Source organism: Ailuropoda melanoleuca, chromosome 16 (assembly GCF_002007445.2).
Source record: "Ailuropoda melanoleuca isolate Jingjing chromosome 16, ASM200744v2, whole genome shotgun sequence".
Taxonomy (NCBI): domain Eukaryota; kingdom Metazoa; phylum Chordata; class Mammalia; order Carnivora; family Ursidae; genus Ailuropoda; species Ailuropoda melanoleuca.
In genome coordinates this window covers 5412785-5439919 of record NC_048233.1, presented here as the reverse complement: position 1 = coordinate 5439919, position 27135 = coordinate 5412785, and the positions used below count along the sequence as shown (strand labels likewise).

The 27135-nt window shown below is 40.5% G+C and overlaps 2 protein-coding genes across 6 annotated transcripts in view; one reads left to right on the top strand and one right to left on the bottom strand.

The window, feature by feature from the left end:
* Positions 1-4405, top strand: part of AKAP3 (A-kinase anchoring protein 3) — a 33897-nt gene extending 29492 nt beyond the window's left edge. Inside the window, exon 6 of the mRNA XM_019800967.2 lies at positions 4054-4405. Within this exon, the coding sequence (XP_019656526.2) occupies positions 4054-4209 (156 nt within the window). The 3' untranslated portion in view covers positions 4210-4405. The remainder of the gene's footprint in view (positions 1-4053) is intronic.
* A 1564-nt stretch (positions 4406-5969) lies between these two features.
* DYRK4 (dual specificity tyrosine phosphorylation regulated kinase 4) overlaps positions 5970-27135 on the bottom strand; it is a 43890-nt gene continuing 22724 nt past the window's right edge. For 2 of the 5 annotated variants that reach the window (XM_011226483.3, XM_034645580.1), the window contains 9 exons: positions 25189-25325; positions 24737-24877; positions 23725-23863; positions 19194-19275; positions 16267-16439; positions 14717-14777; positions 10641-10770; positions 7075-7250; positions 5970-6360 (listed from right to left, as the gene is read on the bottom strand). In XM_011226483.3, the coding sequence (XP_011224785.2) occupies positions 6116-6360; positions 7075-7250; positions 10641-10770; positions 14717-14777; positions 16267-16439; positions 19194-19275; positions 23725-23863; positions 24737-24877; positions 25189-25325 (1284 nt within the window). In that variant the 3' untranslated portion in view covers positions 5970-6115. The remainder of the gene's footprint in view (positions 6361-7074; positions 7251-10640; positions 10771-14716; positions 14778-16266; positions 16440-19193; positions 19276-23724; positions 23864-24736; positions 24878-25188; positions 25326-27135) is intronic. The other 3 variants (XM_034645579.1, XR_004621341.1, XM_034645581.1) reach the window with 3 other exon arrangements.

The window sequence follows — 27135 nt, the reverse complement described above, 5'->3', positions numbered from 1 at the left end:
AATCCAGCTCAACTCAGGGGACCGGCTGAAAAAGGGGTCCCCTACTCCTCCGCCATCTTAACCTCCCCCCGGATATACTGCATTTTGTTTATCCATTCTCTAGCTAATGGATATTCGGATTATTTTTACTTCCTTGCTATTATGAATAATGCTGCTATGAATATTCACATACAAGTCTTTGTGTGGACGTATGTTCTCATTTCTCTTGGCTAACAAGGAATGGGATTGCTACATCTTAAGGTAAGTATAATTCTTAAGAGACTGCCAAACTTTTCCAAGATGGCTGTACCATTTTACATTCCCACCAGCAATTTATGTGGGTTTAAGTTTCTCCACATTCTCATCAACATTATCCTTTTTTTTTTGTTATAGCTGTTATAATGGTATCTCATTGTAGATTTAATTTGATGGACCTACATTAAAGTGACTAAGAATGTTGAACATTATTTTGTGTGTTCATTAGCCATTCATATATATTCTTTGGTGAGTTGTCTGTGCAAATCTTTTGCCCATATTTTGATTTGGTTGTTTTCTTCTTGTTATCAAGTTATAAGAATTCTTCCTATATTCTGAAAAAAAAAGAATTCCTTATATATTCTGGATACAAGTCCTTTATCAGGTGTATATGATTTGCACACATTTTCTATCAGTCTGTGGTTTGTGTTTTTACTCAATGGAGTCTTTTGAAAAGCAAAACTTTTAATGATAAAAATCTAATTTATCATTTTTTGCCTTTATTGCTTGTGCTTTTGATGTTATATCTAACAAATCTCTGCCTAACCCAGTGGTCCTCAACTGGAGGCAGTTTTGCCTCCAGGGGACATTTGGCTATGGCTGGAGACATTTTGTTGTGTCCGCTGTGAGGGGAGTTGCTACTTGGGTCTAGTGGTAGAGACCAAGAATCCTACTAAGCATCCTAGAATGCACAGGACAGCCTGCAACAAAGAATTGCTTGACCCATAAGGTAAATAGTGCAAGATTGAGAAACCCTGACTTAACCCAAGGCCATGAAGATTTTCTCCTAAATGTTTGATAATTTCAGCTCTTATATTTAGGTCTGTGATCCATTTTGAGTTCATTTTTGTCTATAACAAGGTAGGCATCTAAGTTCATTTTTTTGCATATGGATATGCAGTTGTCTTAGCATCATTTGATAGAAAGACAAATGGGTATCTGGCCCTTTTTTAAAAATTTAATTTATTTATTTGTGAGAGTGTGCATGAAAGAGAGCATGAGTGGTGGAGGGGGAGGGAGAAGCAGACTCCCCTGCTGAGCAGGGAGCCTGACTCAGGGCTTGATCCCAAGACCCTATGATTATGACCTGGCCAAAGGCAGATGCTTAACCAACTGAACCACCCAGGTGCCCTGATATCTGGCCCTTTTGAATTATCTTTCCCCTTTATAAAAAATCAATTGCCATAAATGTTTAGGTTCTAGATTTCTTTTGATTGATGTTCCAATGATACATTTTTTTCAATAATTTTACTTTTAACTTACCTGTATTATTTGAAGAGAGTTTTTTTTGTAGGTAACATATCGTTGGGTCATGTTTTTTTAATCCATTTTGACAACTGGTGTGTTTATACCATTTGCATTTAGCCTAATAATTGATATGTTTGGATTTGGGTCCATTGTTCTAATTTGCTTCCTTTTCTCCCATTTGTTGCCTTCTTTTGGATTATTTAAATTTGTTTTTAGTGTTCCATTTTAATTTATTGTGTTTTTGACTCCATGTCTTTGTGTTGTGTTTTAAGTGGTTTCTCTAAGGATTACAACATACATTCTTAACTTTTCAGAGTCTATGTAGAATCAATAGTTACCACTTAAACTGTGGTGTTGAAATCCTACTACTATATAGGTCCCATTACCTTCCCCCTTATGTTGTGGTTATTTTATATAATCTCACATATATTGTGAAAATCCTTAGACAATGTTATTTTTGCTCTCAATTACAAAACATACAGCCATACCTCTTTTGATTTTGTTTCACTTTATTGTGCTTTGCAAATATTGCATTCTTTACCAATTTGAAGGTTATGTTTAAACCCTGTGTCAAGCAAGTCTTTTGGCACCATTTTCCAACAGCATTTGCTCACTCCGTGTCTCTGTGTCAATTTGGGTAATTCTCACAGTATTTCAGACTTTTTTCATTATTATGTTTGTTATGGTTATCTGTAATCAGTGATTAAAACTCACTGGAAACTCAGATGATGGTTGACATATTTTAGCAATAAAGTATTTTTAATTATGTACATTGTTTTTTAGACATGCTATTGCACACTTAATAGTGTAAACATAAGTTTTATATGAACTGGGAAACCAAAAAATTTGACTCGCCTTATTGTGATATCACTTTATTGTGGTGGTCTCAAACTGAATTCATAATATCTTCCAGGTACGCCTGTATTTTAAAGAAGTGAGAAAAATAACTTATTATTTATATTGAGATTTTTACTGTTTCTGTTGTTTTTCATTCATTCCTGATGTTCCCACCTTCTTCTAACATCATTTTCCTTCTGTCTAAAGAATTAGAACACATTTTCTGGCAATTAAATGACTTCTTTTAGTTTTCCTTAACCTGAAAAATTTTTTGGACCTTATTCCTGAAGTATAATTTTTGCTATATAATTCTGTTTTGGCAGTTCCTTTTAGTGCTTGAAAGTGTTGTGTTATTTCCTTCTGACTTCTATGGTTTCTGATGAGGAATCTGCTGTCATTTGAATTGTTCTCTCATAAATAATGCAGAACTGGCTGCTTTCATATTTTTTCTTTTTCTTTAATTTTTATCAATCTGATTTTGACAGGTCCTAAAGTGAATTTCTTTGGTTTTATCTTATTTGAGGTTCACTGAGCTTTTGAATTTGTCAGTTATATCATTTGGCAAACTGGGGAAACATTCAACCATTATTTCTTCAAGCATTTTTTTCTGCACCACCCTTTTCTCCTCTCCTGGGACTCTAATGACATAGATGTAAGACCTTTGGCACTGTTCCACAGGCCCCTGAGCACTCTTTATTTTTCAAAGAGGTTTAATTGAAGAAAGTTCAATCAATCTCTTATGTTGTTCAGTGTGTTGTGTTTTTCCCCCTATGAATTGGTCTTTAAGTTCACTGACTTTCATCTCTCATCTTCATTCTATTTAGCCCATTTGGATTTTGTGTTTTTTAGTTCTAAAATTTTCATTTGGTTCTTCTTTGTATCTTCTCTTTGTTAAGACTTGGTCCTTCCATTTGTTTTAAGAACAACCATATGTAGTTTAGTTTCTTTCATGGAAATTTCCTCTTTTGGAAAAGCTCCTGACATTTGGCCTGTTTGTTTTCCTTTTGACCCTCAGAGCATGAGACACAGAATACGCAAAAATCTGTTTACTTAGATGAACGGCAATGTACTGTGTTCATATGGCTAAAATGAGTGCTTTGGCTAATTTTTCTCATTTTGAGCTTGGAGAGAGAGCTAAACATAGGGTTCAGAGACCTGGGCATGCATGTTGCCTCTGCTAATTTCTAGCACTGTTATTACCAGCAGGTCTCACCACCTCTCTGGGCCGCACCTTCCAGGGGCTGAATGGATCTCTGAGCTGCTTTCCTGCTCTGCCATTCTAGGCTGTCTGTTCTGTGGGGCATAGAAAGCACCATGTGCATTTGTCCTCTGGCTATTTACCCCCCCATCCTTGTTTTGTCTTGGGACAATGATGGAGTCTGTTTTGTGATATTACAGTGAACTTAAGAACTTTAAGAATTCCTGGAAAACAGGAAAACCATTGACCAAACACCCACTGGAAGCAGCAAGATTAGGTCTTGGTGGGAAACTGTATGTTCCATATGATGGGCAGGTGGATGCTAACATCTCTTCTTTAAGGATGATATAACTCTCTTCTGTCACACAGGCTGCATACTTTCCAGTTACGGAAGTCTTCTCAGCATCTAATTGGAGCCCCTTTTACTGCAGTTTTCCAAGGTCTGCCCAGCCTCTGTGTTCTAGCCTTGGCAGGTCCTTTCTGGTCTGCTCTGAGATGCCTACCCCTTTACTACTGCTTTTCTTTCCTTTCCACAGCTACTTCAGCTCTCAGCTGCCGCTGTGGACAAAGGATGCAGTGTAGGTGAGGTCCTGCAGTCAGTGCTGCGCTATGAGAAGGAGCGACAGCTGGATGAGGCGGTGGGAAATGTTACGCGGCTGCAGCTGCTGGACTGGCTGATGGTGAACCTGTGATCGGCACCCACCTACTGCTTTCCCCACTTCCCCTCCCTTCTTACTTCCACAGCTCCCCTGTCCATATCCTTACAGAGCCCTAACATTATCTTCATACCACTCACATCAAATACATGTCATCTTATGCTAGCCACTGGATTTTGCAGATTTTCCTGTCCATGCAAGCAAGGACACAAAATTAAAAAAATTACAATTAAAGGGCTCCAGGTGTTTGGTTTCTTTGGGATCCAATGGGACAATAAGGTAAAGAAATTTCAGGAATGAAAAAATAATCAGAGGGATAGCAGAAGAAAAGTAGTGCTCGCCTGAGAGGCCCTAGCTAAGTTCATTCATCCTTTTTCTTTGTATCCAATATGTGCCATAACTTGCAGATCCCCTGTCTCAAAGTGTTACTAAGAATAAGAAGCCACAATTTATTTTAGCCTTTATAACCATGCAAATCACAAAATATTTTCTATTCAACTTAGATCATTCTAATTATGATATTGAGGACTTGGCTTCTTCTCCTGTCTCTGTAGAGTTGCAGAACAATTGTCTCCCTCAACTTTATCCATGGTTGAAGATACCTAGTGTCAAAAAAGGTCCAGAAGACCTGAGTTCTGTTGCCAGTTCTTTACTTTTCTGGCTATAAGACCTGTGACAAGTCACCTATTATGACTCTTCTCTCATTTAATGTCCATATCACCCCACTTAAGAGGGATTTTCTCTTCTTATCCTGACTTTTCTGTGGAATTTTGTATTTTAGATCTTTCTAGAAACTTTTTCCTTTGGTTTCTAACTTTTGGGGTTTTTTTTCAACCCTTGAGGAGTCTATTTAACACTGTCACCCCCTGGCATATTTATCTTTCCTACTTTCTTTTGATCCTCTGTTATTCTCATTCTGTTTCACCTTTCCTGGGCGATCTTATCCAAACTCATTGTTTCAATTATCTGGTGTCTTCTTTCATGAGCTATTACATAGTAATTAAAATGAAAACTATAAAGCCAGGTAAATTTTCCATGTTGTTTATGAGGTTATGACCTTAAGAAGTTTCTCATAAAATTGTATCTGTTCTATAATTACAATCATATAGAGATTATGTATTCATATAGAGGAGGACTAGAAAGCCAAACAAAGATTTTGAGGATGGTGGATGAGTGAATATATCCTGTTGTTTATTCAGCTTCCGTTCCTTTGGGAAATACTCTGTACCCTACCCCACGGTGCTACCATCATCAGAGTGTGGGCTTGTGACCCAGCCTGTCCAATCACAGGATCCCAATATCTCAGACATAGTGTTTGGTTCAAGTCCAATTACTTCTGAGACTTTCCTGCTAGCACTGCATCTTTTGACTGGATGATGGTGGTCACTAACTTTTGGGCAGAGCTTGTCTTTAGAATGAAAACCAAAAAAGAAGCAAGGCTAATAGGTAGAGAGGGACTCTGAGTCTTATGACCTTGTCTGAGCTTTTAAACTCTACAATGCTTGAAATTACACTTATTCTTCCTGATTCCCCAATTACATAAACAAAAAAAAATGTCCTTTGTTGCTTAAACTAATTATAAGCTAAATTCAAACTAGTTTTTAATTTTCAAACAAGAATCCTAACAGGTTAGCTGTCTTGGGGAAAAAGAAAAAAAAATAGAGTTCTATTAGTGTTGCTATGACATTGAGTAGTTACCCCTCTGACCCCATATACACACATCATTTTATCTGGTTAAGGGCATAAGGAGGGAGTGCAGGTGCAAGGACATTCTCTCTCATCCCTCATAATAGGAATCATGCTAACTGGCCATGTGAATAAAGTTTTTTTTAAACAAACCTTTATGCATTAAAAAACAACAATCTGAAATATTGTACACTATAAGTGCTGTCTCTAATACAAATCATTGGTGGAAAGGAACAGGACACACTTTCAGCAAAGGTCATACAATAGGTGGTAAAATATTCATGTTCTTGGGTGAGGAGTTTTTACTTTGTTTTCCTGGGGAGGTCTTGGAGTCTTCTGTTCCAACAACTGCCTCTGGCTTTCCAGAAGCTTCTGTTAGTTGAGGCAGCTGGACAACATCAGCTGCATGCTGTAGAGAGCCCTGCTGATCACCTGAATTCTGAACCTGTTTAGTGGTGCCACCTTTTATTTTGTCTATGGTCGCTGCTTTGATGATCACCTCTGCCAAAGGATAGAGAAGACAGAAGGAACAAGTGTTCAAATGTGAATTATATTCTGTCCATTAGACTGTAAATCAGTTGGGGAAAATCCTGGTTGTAATTATATAAAAACATATTCTATGTGCTTCACAAATGAATAATGCTTAGAAGAATGCATTACTTAGAAGAATGCATAAACTTCACATTTATTAATTTCTTTGATCCTTTCTGCAACCATAGAGAATAGGCATTATTCTCATTCTCATAAATGAAATAACTGAGAGACAGAGAGGTTAACTAAATTGCTGAAGGGCCCACATGTGGTAAATTGTAGAGCCAGAATTTAATCCCAAGCAACCTGACCCCAGTGACCATGAACAAAACCATGAGGCTATATTGTATATAAAAGATACCTGCATAGTGCCATAATCTTTCTGATAAAAATTCAAAAGGTAATTATAGGTCAGACAGAGGAGGACACAGTGAAAGAAAAGGAAAGGAGGAGAAAGGGAATTGAAGACAGGAGAAAAGTGGAAATTCCTAATGAAAAGGAGGCAAGAAAGAAGCAAACCCTGCTAGAAGCAAGTCTTCTGAAAGAGGTAAAATCTCAAAAGTGAGAAATGGCAGGCTAGTAATGATGTGTCCACGGTTGAGTTCAGAGAAATTGACATGAATCTTCCAGAGATACCCAAACCCTGGACCACGGGAAGAGAGCTGGCTATTTGAGGGGCTGTACCTTTTATGTCCAAATGATGATGCCCCTGAACCTTGGACTTCCGAGCCTCAGAGGGGAGACAGAGACTGGCTTTCCTCAGGGTCTGGGGTCTGGACCGTGGTTTGAGATTCCGTGGCTCATGAATCCAAGCATGTTTGAGGGCCTGGTCAGGGGTCATGCGAAGAGAAGGTTCCCATCTATATACCAACAAAGCCCAGCACGGGTTATTGCTTTGCTTCCCTTTCTAATGTTGAAAACATTTAAAAAGACCCCAATAAAGAACCTAAATAAGATATAATAAAATGGTTCTTTCTTAAAGAACTCATTTAAACCATGTTATAACTCAAAGGTATCATCATAGAACAGAGATTACAACATGTACAAGTATCTGGAAACAATTATGAAAATAATCTTTTTAGGAAATTTGCATGACAAACCAGGGCATATATTAGAACCCAAGTTTTCCAGAGTTCCTAGAATTTCCCTCCTAAGAAATATTATAGAAAATCTTAACCACAGGGATTTAGGGGTCAATAAACTAAGATCAAAACAAAGACAGGCTTAATTTCAAGTTCTGAACTACAAAATCTGGGCCTTCAACTACGTCACACACAACATTACAGAGTGCTAGAACATTAATATTATAAAGAGATTTGGATATAATCCAGCCAAACTTCTAATGCAGTAACAAAAGGCATCTGACAGAACTTTCAACATGGAATCATTTGTCATTCTTGAGTATTTTTAGTACGTCACAGAACTAGCTATTCCAGGGGCGCCTGGGTGGCTCAGTCATTAAGTGTCTGCCTTCAGCTCAGGGCGTGATCCCAGAGTTCTGGGATCGAGCCCCACATTAGGCTCCTCCGCTGGGAGCCTGCTGCTTCCTCTTCCACTCCCCCTGCTTGTGTTTCCTCTTTCGCTGGTTGTCTCTCTCTCTGTCAAATAAATAAAATCTTTCAAAAAAAAAAAAAGAACTAGCTATTCCAATATTGATAAAACCAATTCTTTAAAAGTTCTTCATTTTTATTGAGCCAAAACTCACACTTCCCAGGAGCTTTTACAATAGTAACTTAGACCCAGGTTCTGACTTTACCCATTAACATTCAGTAGTTCCCCCTTTACCCATGGGGTAATACATTCTACCCCCAGTGGATGCCTGAAACCAGATAGTACGAAACTCCATATATACTACGATTTTCATTTGTATATATACCTATGATAAAACTTAACTTATGAATTAGGCACAGTAAGAGATTCACAATGATAACTAATAATGGAATAGAACAATTATAACAATATACTGTGATAAAAATTATGTGAATGTGGTCTCTCCCTCTCAACGTGTCTTCTAGTGCTACACTCCCCTTCTTACGATGTGAGATGATAAAATGCCTACATGACGAGATGAAGTGAGCTGAATGACAGAGGCAGTGTGAGGTAGTGCTAGGCTAGTACGGACCTTCTGACAAGACATCAGAAGGAGGGTCATCAGCTTCTGGACTGCGGTTGACTACGGGTAACTGAAGCCACGGAAAGCAAAACCATGGGTAAGTGGGGGGGCTACTATATAGAGAATGAGACAACTAATCTTTTATGTCACAATCCTCCAACCATCCAAAGACATTTACATTACTACTAAGTGTTGGTCATATAATAGGGTTGTTACCTTCCTAGACAGGAAATTTCAGCTATTGTCTTACTGGTGTCCATGATGCTGGGAATAGCTTCAAAGTGCAGGTAGATGGCATTAATATTCTAGATTTATAAGGTCATAAACAACTCAGGCTCCCAGTTCTTTTTGAAATGAATTGCTGCTAAGCTATAATTCCCCTCTCCTGAATTTCTAAAGTTGGCCTACAAAGCTCGACATAGAACTCCACATATACCCCTATTAAATTTGACTCAAAATGTTCAGTCTGTTGTTCCAAAAATTCGCTAATAAGCAAAAAACAAGGGGGGGGGAATGATAAGATAATAGGCCCTATTAGCTTGATCACCTCTTGCAAGTTGTGAGCAACCAGCCCTTTGCCCTAAAAAAGAAAAAAATTCTTTCTTGGTTCTGAGCTGTGTACTGGATGGTTGGGGTTTCTGGATAGGTCACCTCAGTCTCAATAGTGAGTTTCTGTAATTTGTTAATGCACATTCATTCTGTAAAAGGCTGGGGCGGTGGGATGGAGATAATGGTGGAGTATAGGTTCCTTCTCTAGCTCCATTCTTCAGATGAGTAGCATGACCTTCTATATGGGAAAACCTTCAGCAGTACTTGATGGCCTATCGTCTGAGCTAGTGCCTAAATCCCCAGAGTGTACAAACACAAGAAGAGTATTTTGCTAAAACTACTCTATCCCACTGGAAGAATTAAAGAATATAAACACAGGTTTCAAAAATACTCAACAATTATAGGACTGATATAGCTAAAAAGGCACCTTAGCAATACTTCATTATATAGAAAAGGAAAGTGAGGCCCAGAGAGAGACGACTGACCAAATACCATGTGGCTAATCTATTTGCCATTTAGTGGAGACACACTTGCAAAACCTCTTTTAAAAGAATGACAAGAAAGGGGGAAATGAACCACAATAGGCTGTAGATTCTGGGAAACAATCTGAGGCTTTTAGAGGGGAGGGTGGTGGGCTAGCCCAGTGATGGGTATTAAGGAGGGCACGTATTGCATGGAGCACTGGGTGTTATATGCAAACAATGAACCATGGAACATTACATCAAAAACTAATGATGTACTGTATGGTCACTAATATATCATTAAAAAAAAAAGAAAGACAAGAGCTAACATTTTTTAAACACAGGCATTGTCCTCAATGCTTTATGGACTATTCCTTTTTTTTTTTTTAAGATTTTATTTATTTATTTGACACAGAGACAGCCAGTGAGAGACAGACAAGCAGGGGGAATGGGAGAGGAAGAAGCAGGCTCCTAGCAGAGGAGCCTGATGTGGGGCTCGATCCCAGAACGCCGGGATCACGCCCTGAGCCAAAGGCAGATGCTTAACGACTGAGTCACCCAGGCGCCCCTATTCCTTTTTTTTTTTTTAACTCTGACTTGACCGAAGTACAGAACCTAATTTCTAAGAGTCAAAATTAGCATATAGATTCTAAAAGGCTGTACATAATAAATGGTTTATAAATCATCCCTTCCCTAATCCTTTAATTAAGGCTGTAAATCCTAGGGGAATGAGGAGGGACCCAGAAACCATACACTGGTGTGTATGCAAACAGTTACAGCAAGAAGTTGACCTCAGTTTCTGAAGCAGAAGCTATTTAGAACTGGCCTACAACCTTGCTGCCTGGCAGTTTGAGGTCAAGAAGGCAAGCTGTACCCACACACTAATGGAGGGCAAAACACTGAGCCTCAGCTTCCACATCTCAAAACGGAGAAAATCATCTGCCCTGCTAACCACACAGAAATGGAAGAGAACAGTCTGATGAGGGAAAGCATTCTACAGACTCTCAAGCTCTATTTATCATTATTTTTATAACTATCTCCTGGCCCCAGACTTTCACCAGCAAACACGTGGGAAAATACAGTGATTAAGAGGAAACCCGGAGGCAAAGACACCCCTACCAACTCACACCAAACACCTTCTGAGAAAGTCCAGGAAGCTGGTGTCGCAGGTTTTCAGCACCATCGTGAGATCCTTCGAATCCGGGTATCTTTTTTTCCCCCTGTTGTTGGTCATATTTTTAGGAAAACCTTTGGAATCTTTAGAGATACAACATTCTGTGTTTAGTTCCAGCTGTTAATATACATTGGTCACACCATAGCTGTTCACTCAATCATACTGCTTCTTGGAGGGGTCTTTGCAGCTGTAGCTCCGTCCTACACCACCCCCTCCCACACACATGAACATGCCCTGCATCTCAGTCAGATGAAAAGAATCACATGGAGGGGCACCTGGGTGGCACAGCGGTTAAGCGTCTGCCTTTGGCTCAGGGCATGATCCCGGCGTTATGGGATCGAGCCCCACATCAGGCTCCTCTGCTATGAGCCTGCTTCTTCCTCTCCCTCTCCCCCTGCTTGTGTTCCCTCTCTCGCTGGCTGTCTCTATCTCTGTCGAATAAATAAATAAAATCTTTAAAAAAAAAAAAGAATCACATGGAGATTACCCAATTAACCTTTACAAACAATTTTCCCCCCTCTACAGTATATTCTGAGCTTCCTTCCCACCCCTTCCTCCCAAAATCTAATGGCTTAACCTTAACCAGGGTAAAATAATAATGATATTTAATGATAATAATAATAAAATAAATCTAAAGTGACAAAAACATTCTCTGAACAAACAGTTCTGAACAAAAAAAGATGTTGTCTATTCTTGTATTATCTACGCCCTTGCTCCTTTCCCACTAACCCTTTAAATAAAATAAGAATTTGAAACATCCCTAAAGTGTAACAAGAAAGTCCTTGCAGGAGAATCATCTGCTTTCAGAACTTGTTTATAAGCCACACATGCAAATTAATCTCATTACTTCTTTACAGTCACATCAAAATTTTGTCCATAAATTGGAATGATTAAACTTGGTTTGTTGCTCAAGACACAGCTTGGGAATGACTTCCTTCAGTTATTTTGACTGATTAAAACTCTCACCACATGTATTTATCATGCCTGGAAAGAAGCCCTGAAGACAGCTCCAGAGGTTTCCCTAGAATATTCTGTGCAATGCTTTGAAGGTGATGCCACTCATTTGGACAACATGTTCAGAGAAGGTGACCACTTATGCTTCTACCTTGTAAATCTTCATATGGATGGATGTGAATATACACATACAATGTACACATTAAACTGAATTCTCACAGAAACTCCGTGGGCTTCACATGATGAACATTCTGGAAGGTGCATAATTAAGCCCTTCTACTACTTTCGTAATCAATGCAATATATGGGGCTTCAAAAGGAACATCTGTTCACACTGAATTCCTAGAAGAGACCATGAATGTATATATGTTTGTATACACACACATGGGTATGTATTTACAGACATAAAAATGAGTTGGGGGTATTGCATGGGGTATAGGTACTGCGAACTCATACAAACCCCATTTCCTTTTTGACTATGGCATCAGTGTTCCCATTTGATCCTAAGTTGCTTTTTTTTTTACAAATGACTGAAAAAATCAGGCTCACGGGCTTATAAATAACAGCTCCTAAAGTCATCACTATGTAATTGTTTCTCTTGTACAAGTTTTTCTCACCTCTCTGGCGCTCCCCAATATTTAATTAATCTCTCCATCCCCTTCTTGTGACCTGGAGCGCCAAAGTATCTTACTGACTTTGAAGCAACATCACTTTGCTGCTAATGAGGGGTATAAACTACAAGTGGCTGGGGGTGGAGGAGCTGTTGACAGCCCAAATCTGGGGAAGAGAGAGCCAATAATTGAGGTGAACATAGTGTTTCTCAAACTTATAATAAGAATTACAAAGATGTGCTGTCAGAAATATGCAGTCTCCTGTATCCCACCTCAGATCTGCTATATCATAGGTTACAAATGAAGATAATGGAAATTAGCATTTTTGTCAAGTCCCCAACTGATTCTTATAATCAGGAAAAGTTTGGGAAACGCTGAATAAGATGCAGATCCCAATAAAGTCAGGAAGTAAAGACATGTGGACGTTGCTACCAAAAACACATCATTATTTTAAAGCCTCACGCTGAAGGTAAAAACCAGTACTATATGAACCAGACCCTCTCACCAAGATGCCCTATATTCCTTACCTTTTAGTGCTTCCCACAATGAATAATCTTAAATTCAGTATTATGAGCTTAAGATGTGATTCTTCTCACAACGTCTTTGGTAAGAGGGAACACCAATACCCCTACTTTTCTTTCCCTAAATTCTTTGAAATCCAGAAGACTAAATTTTTTTTTCACCATGAATTGTCACTAGGTTTTATTCTTGTGATGAGGACTTTTATTTTTATTTTTTTAATAATAATATTTTTTATTACGTTAGTCACCATACAGTACATCCCTAGTTTTTGATGTAAAGTTCCATGATTCATTACTTGCATATAACACCCAGTGCACCAATTAAAAGTGGTGGATGGTAAAAGCATATCTGGGGTTAAAAGACCAGTTCCATTGCTCCATGTATGTTATACAAAAGAGTCAGCTAGATCTTCCTGCCTGCCATCAGACTGCTCTAGAAGAAGGGTTAGAGCATGGGCACTGTTCTAAGGCATCCAGGAAACTGACCGTGCCCAAAAGGAAGGTTTTCAAAGCTCCAGTCATGACTACAAGATGATGTCTCAAAGATTTAACCATAGGAATGGCATGGGGCTAACCAATCAGAAAGGATGATAGCTTTGGTACTGAACCAGGGACATGGAGAACCCTCTGCTTGCTAGGCCTTAAACTTTTAGTTTCTGGGTAATAGGGAATCCAACAAGTCCTGGGAAAGGGGCCAGGGAGCCTGTAGCTGTGGCAGGAGCTTTTTACCAAATGGTGCAGAAGGAGATTACATTTTAACCCCACATGACTGAACTAGTTTATACTGACTGACCACCAACATAACTAAAGCCTTTTTGTCTAGGAATCTCCTATCGGGGTGTTTTAACTCTTTTATTGGTGGGGCAATCTGTGGGGAAAAAGTAAAGGATATGCTCCCATTTTGAAGGCACTCTTCGGTGGAAATAAGAGATGGGAGGTCTAGGAATGATGGAGATTCCATAGCCAATAGAAACCTAGGAGCTATTCTGATGAGAATAGCTGGTCAGAAATGTCATTCCAGATGGTTCAGAGCTCCTATCTGTAGAGTCCCCTTTCTCTCATGTCTGGCTTGACTCCACTTGGCTTAAATTCTGGTCACTATGGATTTTTCTACATAAGAATCCCTTAGGTTCTTGCGGTTCTTTGGAAGGATTTTAGATATGGGACTGACTTATCTATTTGGTGCATAGTACCCTGGAAGCCCTGCCTCAGTTGGACCTTGTTGATCGACCTGTCCATCTTGTACAGCACCAGTCAAATAAAAAGGCAGAGGATCAGAAAATCCAGAGTCTGGAAACTGTGATGGGGGTGGGCAACATGGGGCCATGAATGAAGCTTAGTTCCAGCAATTAGGTAGCTGCCCTATACATAACTGGCAAGCCACAACATATCCACAGCCAAACTGTTCTAACAGCCTTTATTCACCCATTTTATAACAAAGTTGTGATGATTCTGGCATAGTAAAGGTTTGGAGGATTAAGAGAATTTCAGCAGGAAAGAATGATGCTCCATTAATGATATAATGTAGCAAAAAATTTCCCACCATTCTTAGAAAGAAGCTTCTGCTCCTTGATGTCTCTGCACAGTGCATAGTGTGAAGGGGTAAGCTGCTTGCAGAAGTAAGGAGAATTTACAGGAAAGGGAATAGTTATAATCTTTCAAGTTTCAGGATCTGCTGATAGATCTTCTGAGCAGGAACCTGGTCATTTTTATGCCAAGACCTCCTTCCCAATGTGACTCCCCCATTCCATCTCCATCATGCTTTCTGGTACCACTTCTCAGCAGCTTTTTACTTTTCTAGCAGAAGCTCCTAATGACAGCTTGCCCTTTGGGATGGGCCCAGAGCAAGTGCATTGAATGAGGTTTAGGTATGGGAGGTATCTCCGAGGTCTGTGAGACCTCATCATCACAATGGGAGAAAGAGCATTAGACCTGGAGACTTACCAAAGAATGTCTGTCTCCTGGAGGCCGTCTGAATGAAGTGGGTTGGTGGCAGGCCCAGCACCTTCAACAAGTACAATGCAGTGGGTTCACTCTCGTGCAATCACACATTAGCACTGGATGGGACTTTGGCCAAATTTTGCTTCTACAGATAAGGACCCGGGGATATTAAGTGATAACCTCAACCCAGTGATAAAAAGGTGTCTTCTGACTCCTAATTTAGGGCTCTTTCAGTATCCTCAGTATAGATATCAGCCATGTTATTCTAAATAAGCATTAAGACTAACTGGAGGTAGCCCACTTTTAATGGCAGCCAGATCTCATAGTCAGAATAAATAAACCAGTGTACATGCTGACGACCCTTGAATTAAGGAATGACATATCCCAAATCTGGGAGGGAAAAAGGAACTCTTGTGCACTGTTGGAGGGAATGCAAACTGGTGCAGCCACTGTGGAAGACAGTATGGACATTCCTCAAAAGATTAAAAATATAATCACCATATGATCCAGTAATTCCACTAGTGGGTATTTACCTAAAGAATACAAAAGCACTAATTTGAAAAGATAAATGCACCCCTATGATTATTGCAGCATTATTTACAAAAGCCAAATTATGGAAGCAACCCAAGTGTCTATCAATAGTCATCAATAGATGAATGGATAAAGATGTGGTATATATAATGAAATATTACTCAGCTATAAAAAAGAATGAAATCTTGCCACTTGCAACAACATGGATGGATTACAGAATGTAATGCTAAGTGAAATAAGTCAGTCAGATAAACATAAATACCATATGCCTTCACTTATATTCGGAATTAAAAAAAAACAAAACAAATGAACAAAGATAAATGAGACAAACAAAAAAACAGGCTCTTAATTATGGAGAACAGATGGTTACCAGAAGGGAGATGGGTGGAGGATGGGTGAACTAGGTGAAGGGAATTAAGAGTACACTTATCAGGGTGCCTGGGTGGCTCAGTCGGTTAAGTGTCCAACTCTTGATTTCGGCTCAGGTTGTAATCTCAGGGTCATCAGATTGAGCCACACAATGCGCTCAGTGTTAGGCATGGAGCCTGCCTAAGATTCCCTCTTTCTATCTCCCTCTGCCCCTCCCCACCCCACCCACCCTCGACTCATGCTCCACAGTGCTTTTTCTCTCAAAAAAAATAAAAAGAGTACACTTGTCATGTTGAACACTGAATAATGTATAGAATTATTGAATCACTACATTGTACACCTGAAACTAATATAACTGTGTATGTTAATTATACTGGAATTAACATTTTTAAAGGATTAAAAAACAAAAATAAAATGTCACTTTCATAATATATTGGAAATTTCGTTCTCTACAACTATTTAAATTTATGATAAAAATGTTAGGTGTCAACTCAAAAGTGTACAGAGGGGCATATAATTCCAAAAATACTTTCAGGAAACATCCAACAACAATAAAAAAGTACAGAGGCCACTGCCCTACAGTCACTCTGTTGTAGCCCAATGTTTCAGAGTGCAAGCTAGCTCTTCTGGGGCACCTTAGCCCTCCCCCTCACCTCCATGATGCAGGCCAGCTGCTCCACTTCATTCTCCCCGGGGAACAGAGGGTAGCCTGTGTACAACTCGGCCATGATGCAGCCCAGGCTCCACATATCAATGGCCATGTTGTAGGGATGGCCCAGAATCACCTCTGGGGATCTATAGAACCGGCTTTGGATGTAGGTGTATACTGTCGGGAAAGAAAGAGAACCATCTTGTAAAGTCCTCCTCTCCAAACCACACTTCTCTAGGACACCTTCTCAGGTGAAGGTCGAGGATAACTACGACTGCCACACCTGTTTTCACTCTCCAGGCTTTGTGCGGAGATGGAAGTACAGCCAATCAGCACTTCTGAGTCAAGTTACATATGTAATCTCATCAAATCTTCACAGCAGCCTGATTATCATGTGGTCTTACTACCCTCACTTCATTGGTCAAGAGCTCTAAAGTAGGCATTATCCTAGAGAAGGGCATTTAAGTCAGCCAAACTTTATAAAAAGCAAACAGACTACTATAAAGCTAAATTTGCAAACTATCATGTTAATTTGGGATAGATACCTTCTGAAAGTATTGCAATTTGGCAAGGGAAGAGGCATATTAAAATGGAAAAAGAAACATGTAAATGCATACTCTTCTAATGTGTATTCAACACATTATGTGCATTGTGTTGTATAAAGTATAGAAGGAAGAGCCCACAAAATCTTAGCAGACGAAGTGGTACAGAAGACAGTACTGTGGGGAGCCTAGATGTTACAGAGGTGGGAGAAATGGGACACTAGTTATTGGTGCATGCTGACATTCTTTACCTAGATGGCAGGGCAAGGATTCTGTAGTCACTTCTCTGTTGTTTGAATTGGTTATAGTAAAAACACAACAATTTTGTGATTTAAAACAAAATAAAGATATAATAAAAATGACTTTTATACCCTGCCTATGTCCAAAATGCATTTGATGCACTTTGCAATCAAAGTACATATATACACAGCATAACTAAAAAATGGATTTAATGGACATTTCTATAATCCTTAACATGTTGGGATGCCTGGGTGGCTCAGTCAGTTAAGCGGCTACCTTCAGCTAAGGTCATGATCCCAGGGTCCTGGGATCCAGTCCGCATCGGGCTCCTTGCTCAGCGGGGAGCCTGCTTCTCCCTCTGCCTGCCACTCCCCCTTCTTGTGCGCTCTCTCTCTCTGACAAATAAATAAATAAAGTCTTTAAAAAAATCCTTGGGGCTCCTGGGTGGCTCAGTCGTCAAGCGTCTGCCTTCAGCCCAGGGCGTGATCCCAGAGTCCTGGGATTGAGCCCCACATCAGGCTTCTCTCTGGGAGCCTGCTTCTTCCTTTCCCACTCCCCCTGCCTGTGTTTCCCCTCTCACTGGCTGTCTCTCTCTGTCAAATAAATAAATAAAATCTTTTTTAAAAAATCCTTAACATGTGCCAGGCACTATTCCAAGTGCTTTATACAGAGCAACTCTCAGTCCTTCAACAATCCTGTGAGGCAGGTGTTATTATTGTCCCCATCTTAAAGTGAGAAAACTGAGGCATATAAAGATTAAATAAATTATCAAGGTCACTCAGCTATAAGTGGCAGAGCTGGGATTTGAACTCAGGCCATTCTAGTCTAGTATCCATACTCTATACTGTCTCATGATTAAAATAAAGGGAAGTCAGAAGATATATAAAAGGGGAAATGACTATCTGAAAGCAAGGATAGGATCATTCCAAATTCTATTGGGAGCATCCTGGCAGCCAAGGCAAGAGGCTGCACAGCTTTCGTGGCTGAGAAGAGTAAGCAAATGACTACTTTGTAGGAGGCAGATTGTTTTCTAGCTGGAACTTCTTATGGGTTCCATACGTAAAAGATAACATGTCTCTTCAAACGTAGTGCTGCAGAATATTTGGAAACAACGGTCTAGTAGTCTTCTCTTTGGCCTCAGGAGGCTTCCTCTGACATGCCCTGCTGCCATGAAGGCTAGTCCCAAGCCCCTCTTTGCTATGCCTTTAGCACAGTCTGTATATACTTGTAATCACTGCACCTGTCCTGTTCCTTTGTATCTTTGTTTCTTCCACTGAACTGTAAACAATCAGAGCACAGGACCTGTTCGGTTTTCTGTTCCTGTACCCAGAATGGTGACAGACAGATAGAAGATACTTAGTAAGTGTTAAATGGTACATGTTCTTGCCATCAAACTTGATAAAAGTCAAAAGAAGAGGCACTTAAATCAAGCTCAGGGACGGTTGTACAAATGTACTCCAGGGGTGCTTTCTGGATTCTAGCCTGGAAAAAAAATATAAAGTCTGGAGAGCTCAGGGCAGTGAATCCCAAATCTCAGAATGGCTGTGTGTTCTACAGTGCAGACTGCTGGGATCTCCCCCAGAAATTTAGATTCAGTACATCTGGGGTGAGGCCCTGGGAGCTGTAAGTTTCAGAGGCCTCTAGTAATTCAGATGCACATCTAGTTAGTTTTGGGAGCCAATGCTCTGGGGTAATTCCAGATACAGAATTCAAGAGCTGCAAAGGACCCTTGTGGTATTTGAGTCCAATCTTCTCATTTTATAGATGCGGACATTTAGGCTCAAAGAAGTGAAGCAACTTGTTCAAAACCACACCAGCAATTGCTAAGGCGGAGCCCAGACTAGAACCCAGGTGACCTCACATTGGAAATGGTGTTTCAGTAAGGGAAAGAAATCACAATGGGGGGGGGGCCTGGGTAGCTCAGTCGTTAAGTGTCTGCCTTTGGCTCAGGGCATGATCCCATGGTCCTAGGATCGAGCCCCACATTGGGCTCCTACACTGGGAGCCTGCTTCTTCCTCTCCCACTGCCCCTGCCTGTGTTCCCTCTCTCACTGGCTGTCTCTCTGTATGTAAAATAAATAAATAAAATCTTAAAAAAAAAAGAAATCACAATAGGAAAATTCAGACAAAGTGACCAGAATGGGCCTACCTTTCTGGTGTTCATAACAGCTTGATCCAAAGTCAATGACTTTAACAGAGACTTGGCCCTTTTGGTATAACACTATATTCTCCTAGACAGAAGGAGAAAGACAGATGTCATGTTTTAATAATGTTGCTCTACATGCTCTATTTACCAGAATGCCTGCCATCCTGCAAGACCCAGTTCAAAATGTGACCAGCATCAAGGTGGCCTCCTCCCACATCTCCAAACACCATGTTATCCCCCCTGCTCTGACTTCCCATTTGATTTGTGGTCTGTACCTATTGTTTGGACCCAGAATTTGGTGCTTTGCAGTATTTCTTTTGCATATATTTTATCTCCTTCCCCACATAGAATGTGTAACTCCTGAACATTATGGGTTTATTTTTACCTCCTTGGCACTTGGCTCTATCCCTTGCTTGCATAAGGCCTTAGAAATATCACTGACTGAATTTAATGTTTCCATTAAGTGCTCCCCCAACATCCTGATCTGTCTGTAATGGACCAGAAAAAAAAGTCAATAATTTAATTTGAGTTGTGATTCTTTTGCTGACTTTGGGGAAAATGTGAAACCAGTGTCCTCAGAGGATTGTGGTTAAGCAAGCAGAGCTCCTGGGCTCTCAGAGCATGAGGGTGTACTATCTAGGGCTGGAGTTTAGAGTCCCAGTCATGTTTTCACAGCTCTCGATATCAGACAAATTGACTATTATGAATATCAGATGAATTAGTTGCTTACAGGCTGGGTCTGAAGCCTCTGGCACCACAAATTAAGAAAGTACAAATTTAGTCCATATACTTTTCCTAAAGAATGTCTATATTAACTGAAGAGTTCAATCAGCAAAAGTCTTTAAAAAGCAGACATTTCTAGTGTGTCTACAGCCAATGGAAAAGTTCCTTAACTAAATGGAGCAGGCTTTCCCATCATATTGACAGAAATAGCTCTATAGAGTGGATGGATGTTTCAGGCCATCATAGCTCCAGAAACTATACTTTGGTTTTTTTTAAATGTTTTTTTATTATATTATGTTAGTCACCATACCAACCAGTCATCCCTGGTTTCTGATGTAAAGCTCCATGATTCATTAGTTGAGTATAACACCCAGTGCACCATGCAATATGTGCCCTCCTTACTACCCATCACCAGCTTATCCCATTCCCCCCCACCTCTGAAGCCCTGTTTGTTTCCCAGAGTCATAGTCTCTCATGCTTCATTCCTCCTTCTGATTACCCCCCTTTCTTTATCCCTTTCTTCTACTGATCTTCCTAGTTCTTATGTTCCATAGATGAGAGATATCATATGATAATTGTCTTTCACTGCTTAACTTATTTCACTTAGCATTTTCTCCTCCAGTGCCGTCCATGTTGCAGCAAATGTTGAGAATTCATTCTTTCTGATCTGAGGAATATTCCATTGTATATATGGACCACAACTTCTTAATCCAGTCATCTGTTGAAGGGCATCTCGGCTCCTTCCACGATTTAGCTATTGTGGACAATGCTGCTATGAACATTGGGGTGCATATGGCCCTTCTCTTCACTACGTCTGTATCTTTGGGGTAAACACCCAGTAGTGCAATGGCTGGGTCATAGGGTAGCTCAATTTTTAACTTTTTAAGGGACCTCCACACTGTTTTCCAGAGTGGCTGTACCAACTTGCATTCCCACCAACAATGTAGGAGGGATCCCCTTTCTCCACATCCTCTCCAACAATTGTTGTTTCTTGCCTTGTCTATCTTTGCCATTCTAACTGGCGTAAGGTGGTATCTCAGTGTGGTTTTGATTTGAATTTCCCTGATGGCTAATGATTTTGAACATTTTTTCATGTGTCTGTTAGCCATTTGTATGTCTTCATTGGAAAAGTGTCTGTTCATATCTTCTGCCCATTTTATGATTTGTTTATTTGTTTCTCGTGTATTGAGTTTGAGAAGTTCTTTGTAGATCTTGGATACCAGCCTTTTAACCTGTAGCACCATTTGCAAATACAGTCTCCCATTCCGTGGGCTGCCTCCTTTGAGTCCATAAGAATAACTCCCTGATTCTTTTTTTTTTTAATTTTAAATGCAATTCATTAATATATACTGTATTATTAGTTTCCGAGGTAGACTTCAGTGATTCGTCAGTTATATATAACACCCAGTGCTCATTTTATCAAGTGCCCTCCTTAATGTCCATCACCCAGTTACATCCCTGTCATTCCCCCTCCAGCAACCATCAGTTTGCTTCCAATGTTTAAGTCTCTTATGATTTGTCTCCCTCTCTAATTTTGTCTTGTTTTTTTTTTCTTTTAAAGATTTAATTTATTTTGACAGAGAGAGACACAGCAAGAGAGGGAACACAAGCAGGGGGAGTGGGAGAGGGAAAAACAGTCTTCCCATTGAGCAGGGAACCGATGCGGGGCTCGATCCCAAGACCCTGGAATCATGACCCGAGCCAAAGGCAGAAGCTTAACAACTGAGCCACCCAGGTGCCCCTAATTTTGTCTTGTTTTATTTTCCCCCCTTCCCCTATGCTCCTCTATCTCTTAAATTCCACATATGAGTGAAATCATATGATAATTGTCTTTCTCTGATTGACTTATTTTGCTTAGGATATTACACTCTAGTTCCATCCACATCATTGCAATTGGTAAGACTTCATTTTCTTTGGTGGCTGAGTGATATTCCATTGTGTGTATATATATACCACATCTTCTGTATCCATTCATCTGTTGATGGACATCTGGACTCTTTCCATGTTTGGCTATTGTGGACATTGCTGCTATAACATTGGGGTGCAGGTGCCCCTTTAGATCACTATGTTTGTTCCTTTGAATAACTCCCTGATTCTTGATCTACACTCACCAAGCACTCTCCTGGTTGCATGCACACTCTTCCACTGGGCATATATATTCCAGTTTACTATTTCTCAAAGAAATCCATTATGTCATGTGAATGACCTTGCTTAGAATCAGTCACCTAAGCCCAAAAACCATGGATGTGGTGACCCTTTAAAGCTGCAAAGCTGAGGATTAAGAACTCGAATATGGAGAATAAATTAATGTATCACCATTCCTGTGAGACTCTATTGGTAAGCCCTGAGAGAACATCTCTATCTTGTCAATACTGGATTGTAAAAATATCCCAAATTAGCCCGCTGAGTTACAGTTTTTTTAAAAAAATTTGTTTTGGTATGGAGGCTCCTCCAGAAGTTAAAAATAGCACTACCCTACAATCTACTAAACACACTACTGGGTATTTACTCCCAAAATACAAAAACAGTAATTCAAAGGAATGCATGCATATATTTATAGCAACATTATTTACAATAACCAAATTATGGAAGCAGCCCAAGAGTTGATGGAACAGGTGAGATATATATATATATATATACAATAGAATATTACTCAGCCATAAAAAGAAATGAAATCTTGCCATTTGCAACAACGTGGATGGATCTAGAGAGTACTATGCTAAGGGAAATAAGTCAGTCAGATGAAGACAAATACGATATGATTTCATTCACATGTGGAATTTAAGAAACAAAACAAATGAGCAGAGAGAGAGAGAGAGAGGTAAAGACAAACCAAGAAACAGACTCTTAACCATAGAGAACAAACCGATGGTTATCAGATGGGAGGTGCGTGGGGGGACAGGGGAAATAGGTGATAGTAATTAAAAAGTACACTTATCATGGTGAGCATCAGGTGTGGTATGGAAATGTTGAGTCACTATATTGTACACCCAAAACTGATATAACACTGTATTAACTATACTGGAATTAAAATAAAAAACAATAAAAAAAATTAACTGCTTCAGGGGGGGTGAGGAGAAGGGAATGAGGAAAAGCTAAGGGATGTTTACATATCTGTGAGAGTCACGTTGTTTTTGGAACCAGCTCCTGATTGCATATCTTCACACTTTTATACCTTTCCCCTAGCTAATTCTCTGTACTCCTCAAGTTTGCAATCATTAACTCTCCTAACAAGCATTTATTTGTTGCCTACCATTACTATTGCCAGGTACCATGATAGATCCTGGGAATAAAATGGTGAGACAACATGGTCCCTGACCTTGGGGGAGCTTGCAGTCAGTGGAAGATAAAGAAACCATCCCTACATACCAACCAGAGCAATAATAGAGCTAAGTATAGAATACCAGCAGGACATGTGGGAAGGGCACATTCATTTGGAGCAGAGGATTTGCTGTACCCTAGGACCAACTCAGAGCACAGTGGATAAAGTCAGGATTTAGTACATCAGTTCTCTATCTCCCTGCATGACATATGTCTCTACGCACCCCTAAGCCTTCTGTAAGAAAGCCCTCAGACCTCCTTTTTCTGTCTGTCTTGATGATAAACCACATCTCTCTGCCTTGCCCCAATATTTGTCCCTAGTCTTCACTTCATCTCTCTTGGTTTACACAACATACAAACATAACTGCTTGGCTTCCACCCTGGAGCCTTGGCCATGATGGCTTCCCAGTTACCACTGAAGAACAAAATGGGGCAAACAATTTCTGAGGGTGGGAATGAGCTCGCCTGGCAGGACAGAGCTTGTACTCACGGGCTTGAGATCACAGTGAATGATTTTCTCTACATAAAGCATTTGCAAACACTTCAAAACAGAGAGGGTGAAGCGCCGAACTATTGACAGACTGAAGCCTTGAAAGCTATTATTCTTCATCAACTCATATAAGTTGATTCTGGAAAAGAGAGAAAGTGATGTGTCTAGCAAGGCAGCCTGGCTTGTTCATTTTGACAGAAGGAAAATAATTCACCTCTGCATACTGGAAAGTGGACCACGTTTTGTAGTCATCAGAGATGCTGAGAACAGTGTCAACCTTCCTTCTGACTCAAATTTAGCTGGTTCCTAGAATGTCACTAACAGCAATGGTGTCATGGGAGCACCAAGCTACCAGCTCAGTGAATCCCATAATACTGGGCCGCTGATAGTCTACCTTAATTATTCCCCTTTGCTAAATGCTTTCTGGGTTTCTGGTTTTGTTCGAATTATGGAAGATGGTCTTCTCAGAGAGAAAAGTAATCAAATTAGCATGTCCTTCCGATTGGCACACCCTTCCAGCTCCAATATTCAGCTAGGTGATGCCACTCTATTTCAGTCAGGTTCTGCTTCCTGACCAAAAATATCTGCTCCTATCCTTATTTGCTCAAAATCAAAGTCCTTTCCCCCCTGGGAAGTTAGCTGCCTGCTCCCTTGGGTTCCAACCTCAGCACCACAGGATTATAAAGCCAGTGAGTGGGGACATGGTGGCAAAGGGTAGTCCTTTTCAATATATTTCAGTTTCAGTCTTGAGGGCAGAGACCTTGTACTGGTTATGTCACCCAGAACTTAGGCAGTACATCCTGAGTATGCTGGCAGGTGACAGTCATGACTGAGGGATGGGGTGAGATCGGCAGCTTTGGGGCCAGCTCCTTTGGCTCCTTGACCATCATGTCCAATCCAGTCATTAAAAGCTCACATCTAGAAAAATCTAGTGTTCTGACCTCAAAGTTTCTCTTCTGTCACCTTAAGCAACTTTTCAAAAGAAAATGAATTAAAAGAGAAAGCAGCTGACCCCAGGAGTTCAAAGGTGATGCAGAGATGATTGCGAAAATAGAAAAAGTCCTTCATGTGCACCACATTGTGGGTGTTGTCTTTGTCCTTCCTTCTGAGAGCTTCCAGGATCTTCAGCTCCACCAGCGCCTGATGGTGAAATCTGAAGTGGTGGGGGAGTGGCAGGGAGGACAGGGAATGGGGACAGAATTCATAGTGTCATGTCATACTGCAGCAGTTAGCCCCTTTCTCCAGCCCCTCCCCATCACTGTCCAGGGGGGGTGGGGTAGAAAGCACCAAAAGCTTCATATTCTTGCCTCCTCTTTGCCCCGTTGTGGAATCAGATAGAGACAAAGAGGAAAAGCACGAGGAAGATCAGAGGAAAAAGCAGAGTCAGGAAGGGTTGGCACTATGAAGGGGTCAGAATCATGCAGACCACCCATCCCATGGCCTAGGCCATCTACCAAACCATACCTCTTCTTGTTCCTGATGATTTTCAAGGCCACCAACTCATTGTTTTTGTGATCCAAGCACTTGGCCACCTGTCCAAAGGACCCTCTCCCGATCATCTCCAAAACCTCATAGCGGTAGGCAATGTGATCATGCAGGACCTGCAGAAGCCAGACCAGGGTAAGGAACAGAGCCATAGGCTCTGGGGCTTCCCTGGTAGTGGGGCCCCTGTGTCAGCTCATGGTTTACCCCCGGGGAACTTTCTGAATTGCACCAGGTATTTGTGCAACTTCCACCCTCCTCTCATTGCTTCTGCATTGGTCAGGTTGTCGCTTCGATCCCAGGCTACCAATGTGGTGCCAGGAAGGTCCCACAGGCTCTATCCATGTCAGGCAGTGCAAAGAACATTGGATGGTCTTTAGAAAATTTAGGTTCTAGAGACCCCTGGGTGGCTCAGTCAGTTAAGCATCTGTCTTCAGCTCAGGTCATGATCCCAGGGTCCTGGGATCGAGTCCCACAGTGGGCCCCTTGCTCACTGGAGAGCCTGCATCTCCCTCTGCCTGCCGCTCCCCCTGCTTGTGTGCTCTCTCTCTAACAAACAATAAAATCTTCAAAAATAAAAAATTTAGAAAAAGAAAACTTGGGTTCTAGTCCCAGTCCTGCTATCACCTCTAGTTTTCTGCGGGAACCTGTAAAGTAAGAGGATTGGGCAAAGTGGCTCTAAAGTCCCTTCTAGTTTGGATATTTCATGATTCTTGAATGCAGCTGAGGCTCAGTTTGGGGGAAGTTCCATTTCAGACCCCTGATGTGTCTCCATCAATCCAAGAAGGCTTCCTATCTGTTCTGCCTCTTCCTGGTCAGATCTGGTTCTCCTCTTGACTTACCCAGATTTAATTCTAACTTGAGATTTAGCAGTACAGAACTTGAGCCTTTCTCAACTAAAAGGAGAAGCATTTTCCAAGAGCCAGAATCACACACGTCCCTCCATGGGCTGGAAACTAGAGAACAGGTATTTATTCAAAGCAACAGGAAATTTTTAATTAAAAAGACTTTATCTGCATTTCTGCATGTACATATCTGCATATCACTTACTCACTCTGAGCTGAGTGCCCTCATCTGTAACTAAAGGTCCTGAATAAGAACCTCTAATGCCTTCCAGTTCTGAGAACCTCTGATTCCCAGTTTTGCACTCAGGAATTTGGGAGAGGTGAAAGACATACGTTTGTGTACAAGTCCTCAGGATATGTTTGTGATTCTGTGGTGGCGGTTCATTCATACAGCAGGAATCAGGATCATGATTACAAACAGGTATAACTTTACTAATATGTGGAAGTGGATTACCCTACTTGTAAAGGTTTGTCATGACAATGTACAGGGAAAGGGCAACGGACAAGTTTTGCACATGTTGGCATAAAGGTATTTGCACAGGTCACCGGTTTGGTTATATCATAATTATTTATCTACATGTCAACTTTGACATTGACTGTCATTACCTGAGGCCAAGAACCTGGTTGTATTCATTTTTATAGCTCCTTTTGTATTTCCAGAGTCCAGCCCATGCTCAAGCATATGATAGTTTCTCAAATAGGTATTCAATTAATAATTGTTGACAGAATAGAAATGAGAATGCAGTTGTGCTGCTTGTTTGGGGATTTGACACTCATTGGAATGTAGTGAAGATGGAGATTCTGGGTATACAGTGAGCATGCATTATCCCCCTGCCTGCCTCCATCAATAACATAGCTCCTTAATGTTTAAGACTGAGGAACTGAGCTGCAGTGAATTAACTTAAAGGCAGTGCTGACATCCCTGAGGAATTTCCCAGAGACACTATGCCCAGGTAGGGGTCAGGGTGGAAGAGCTGAGGACGTCTTCATGAACTGGAAGTACGGTTTGTATTGGAAATTCTTTTTTTTTTAATTTTATTTTATTATATTATGTTAATCACCATACAGTACATCCCCAGATTCC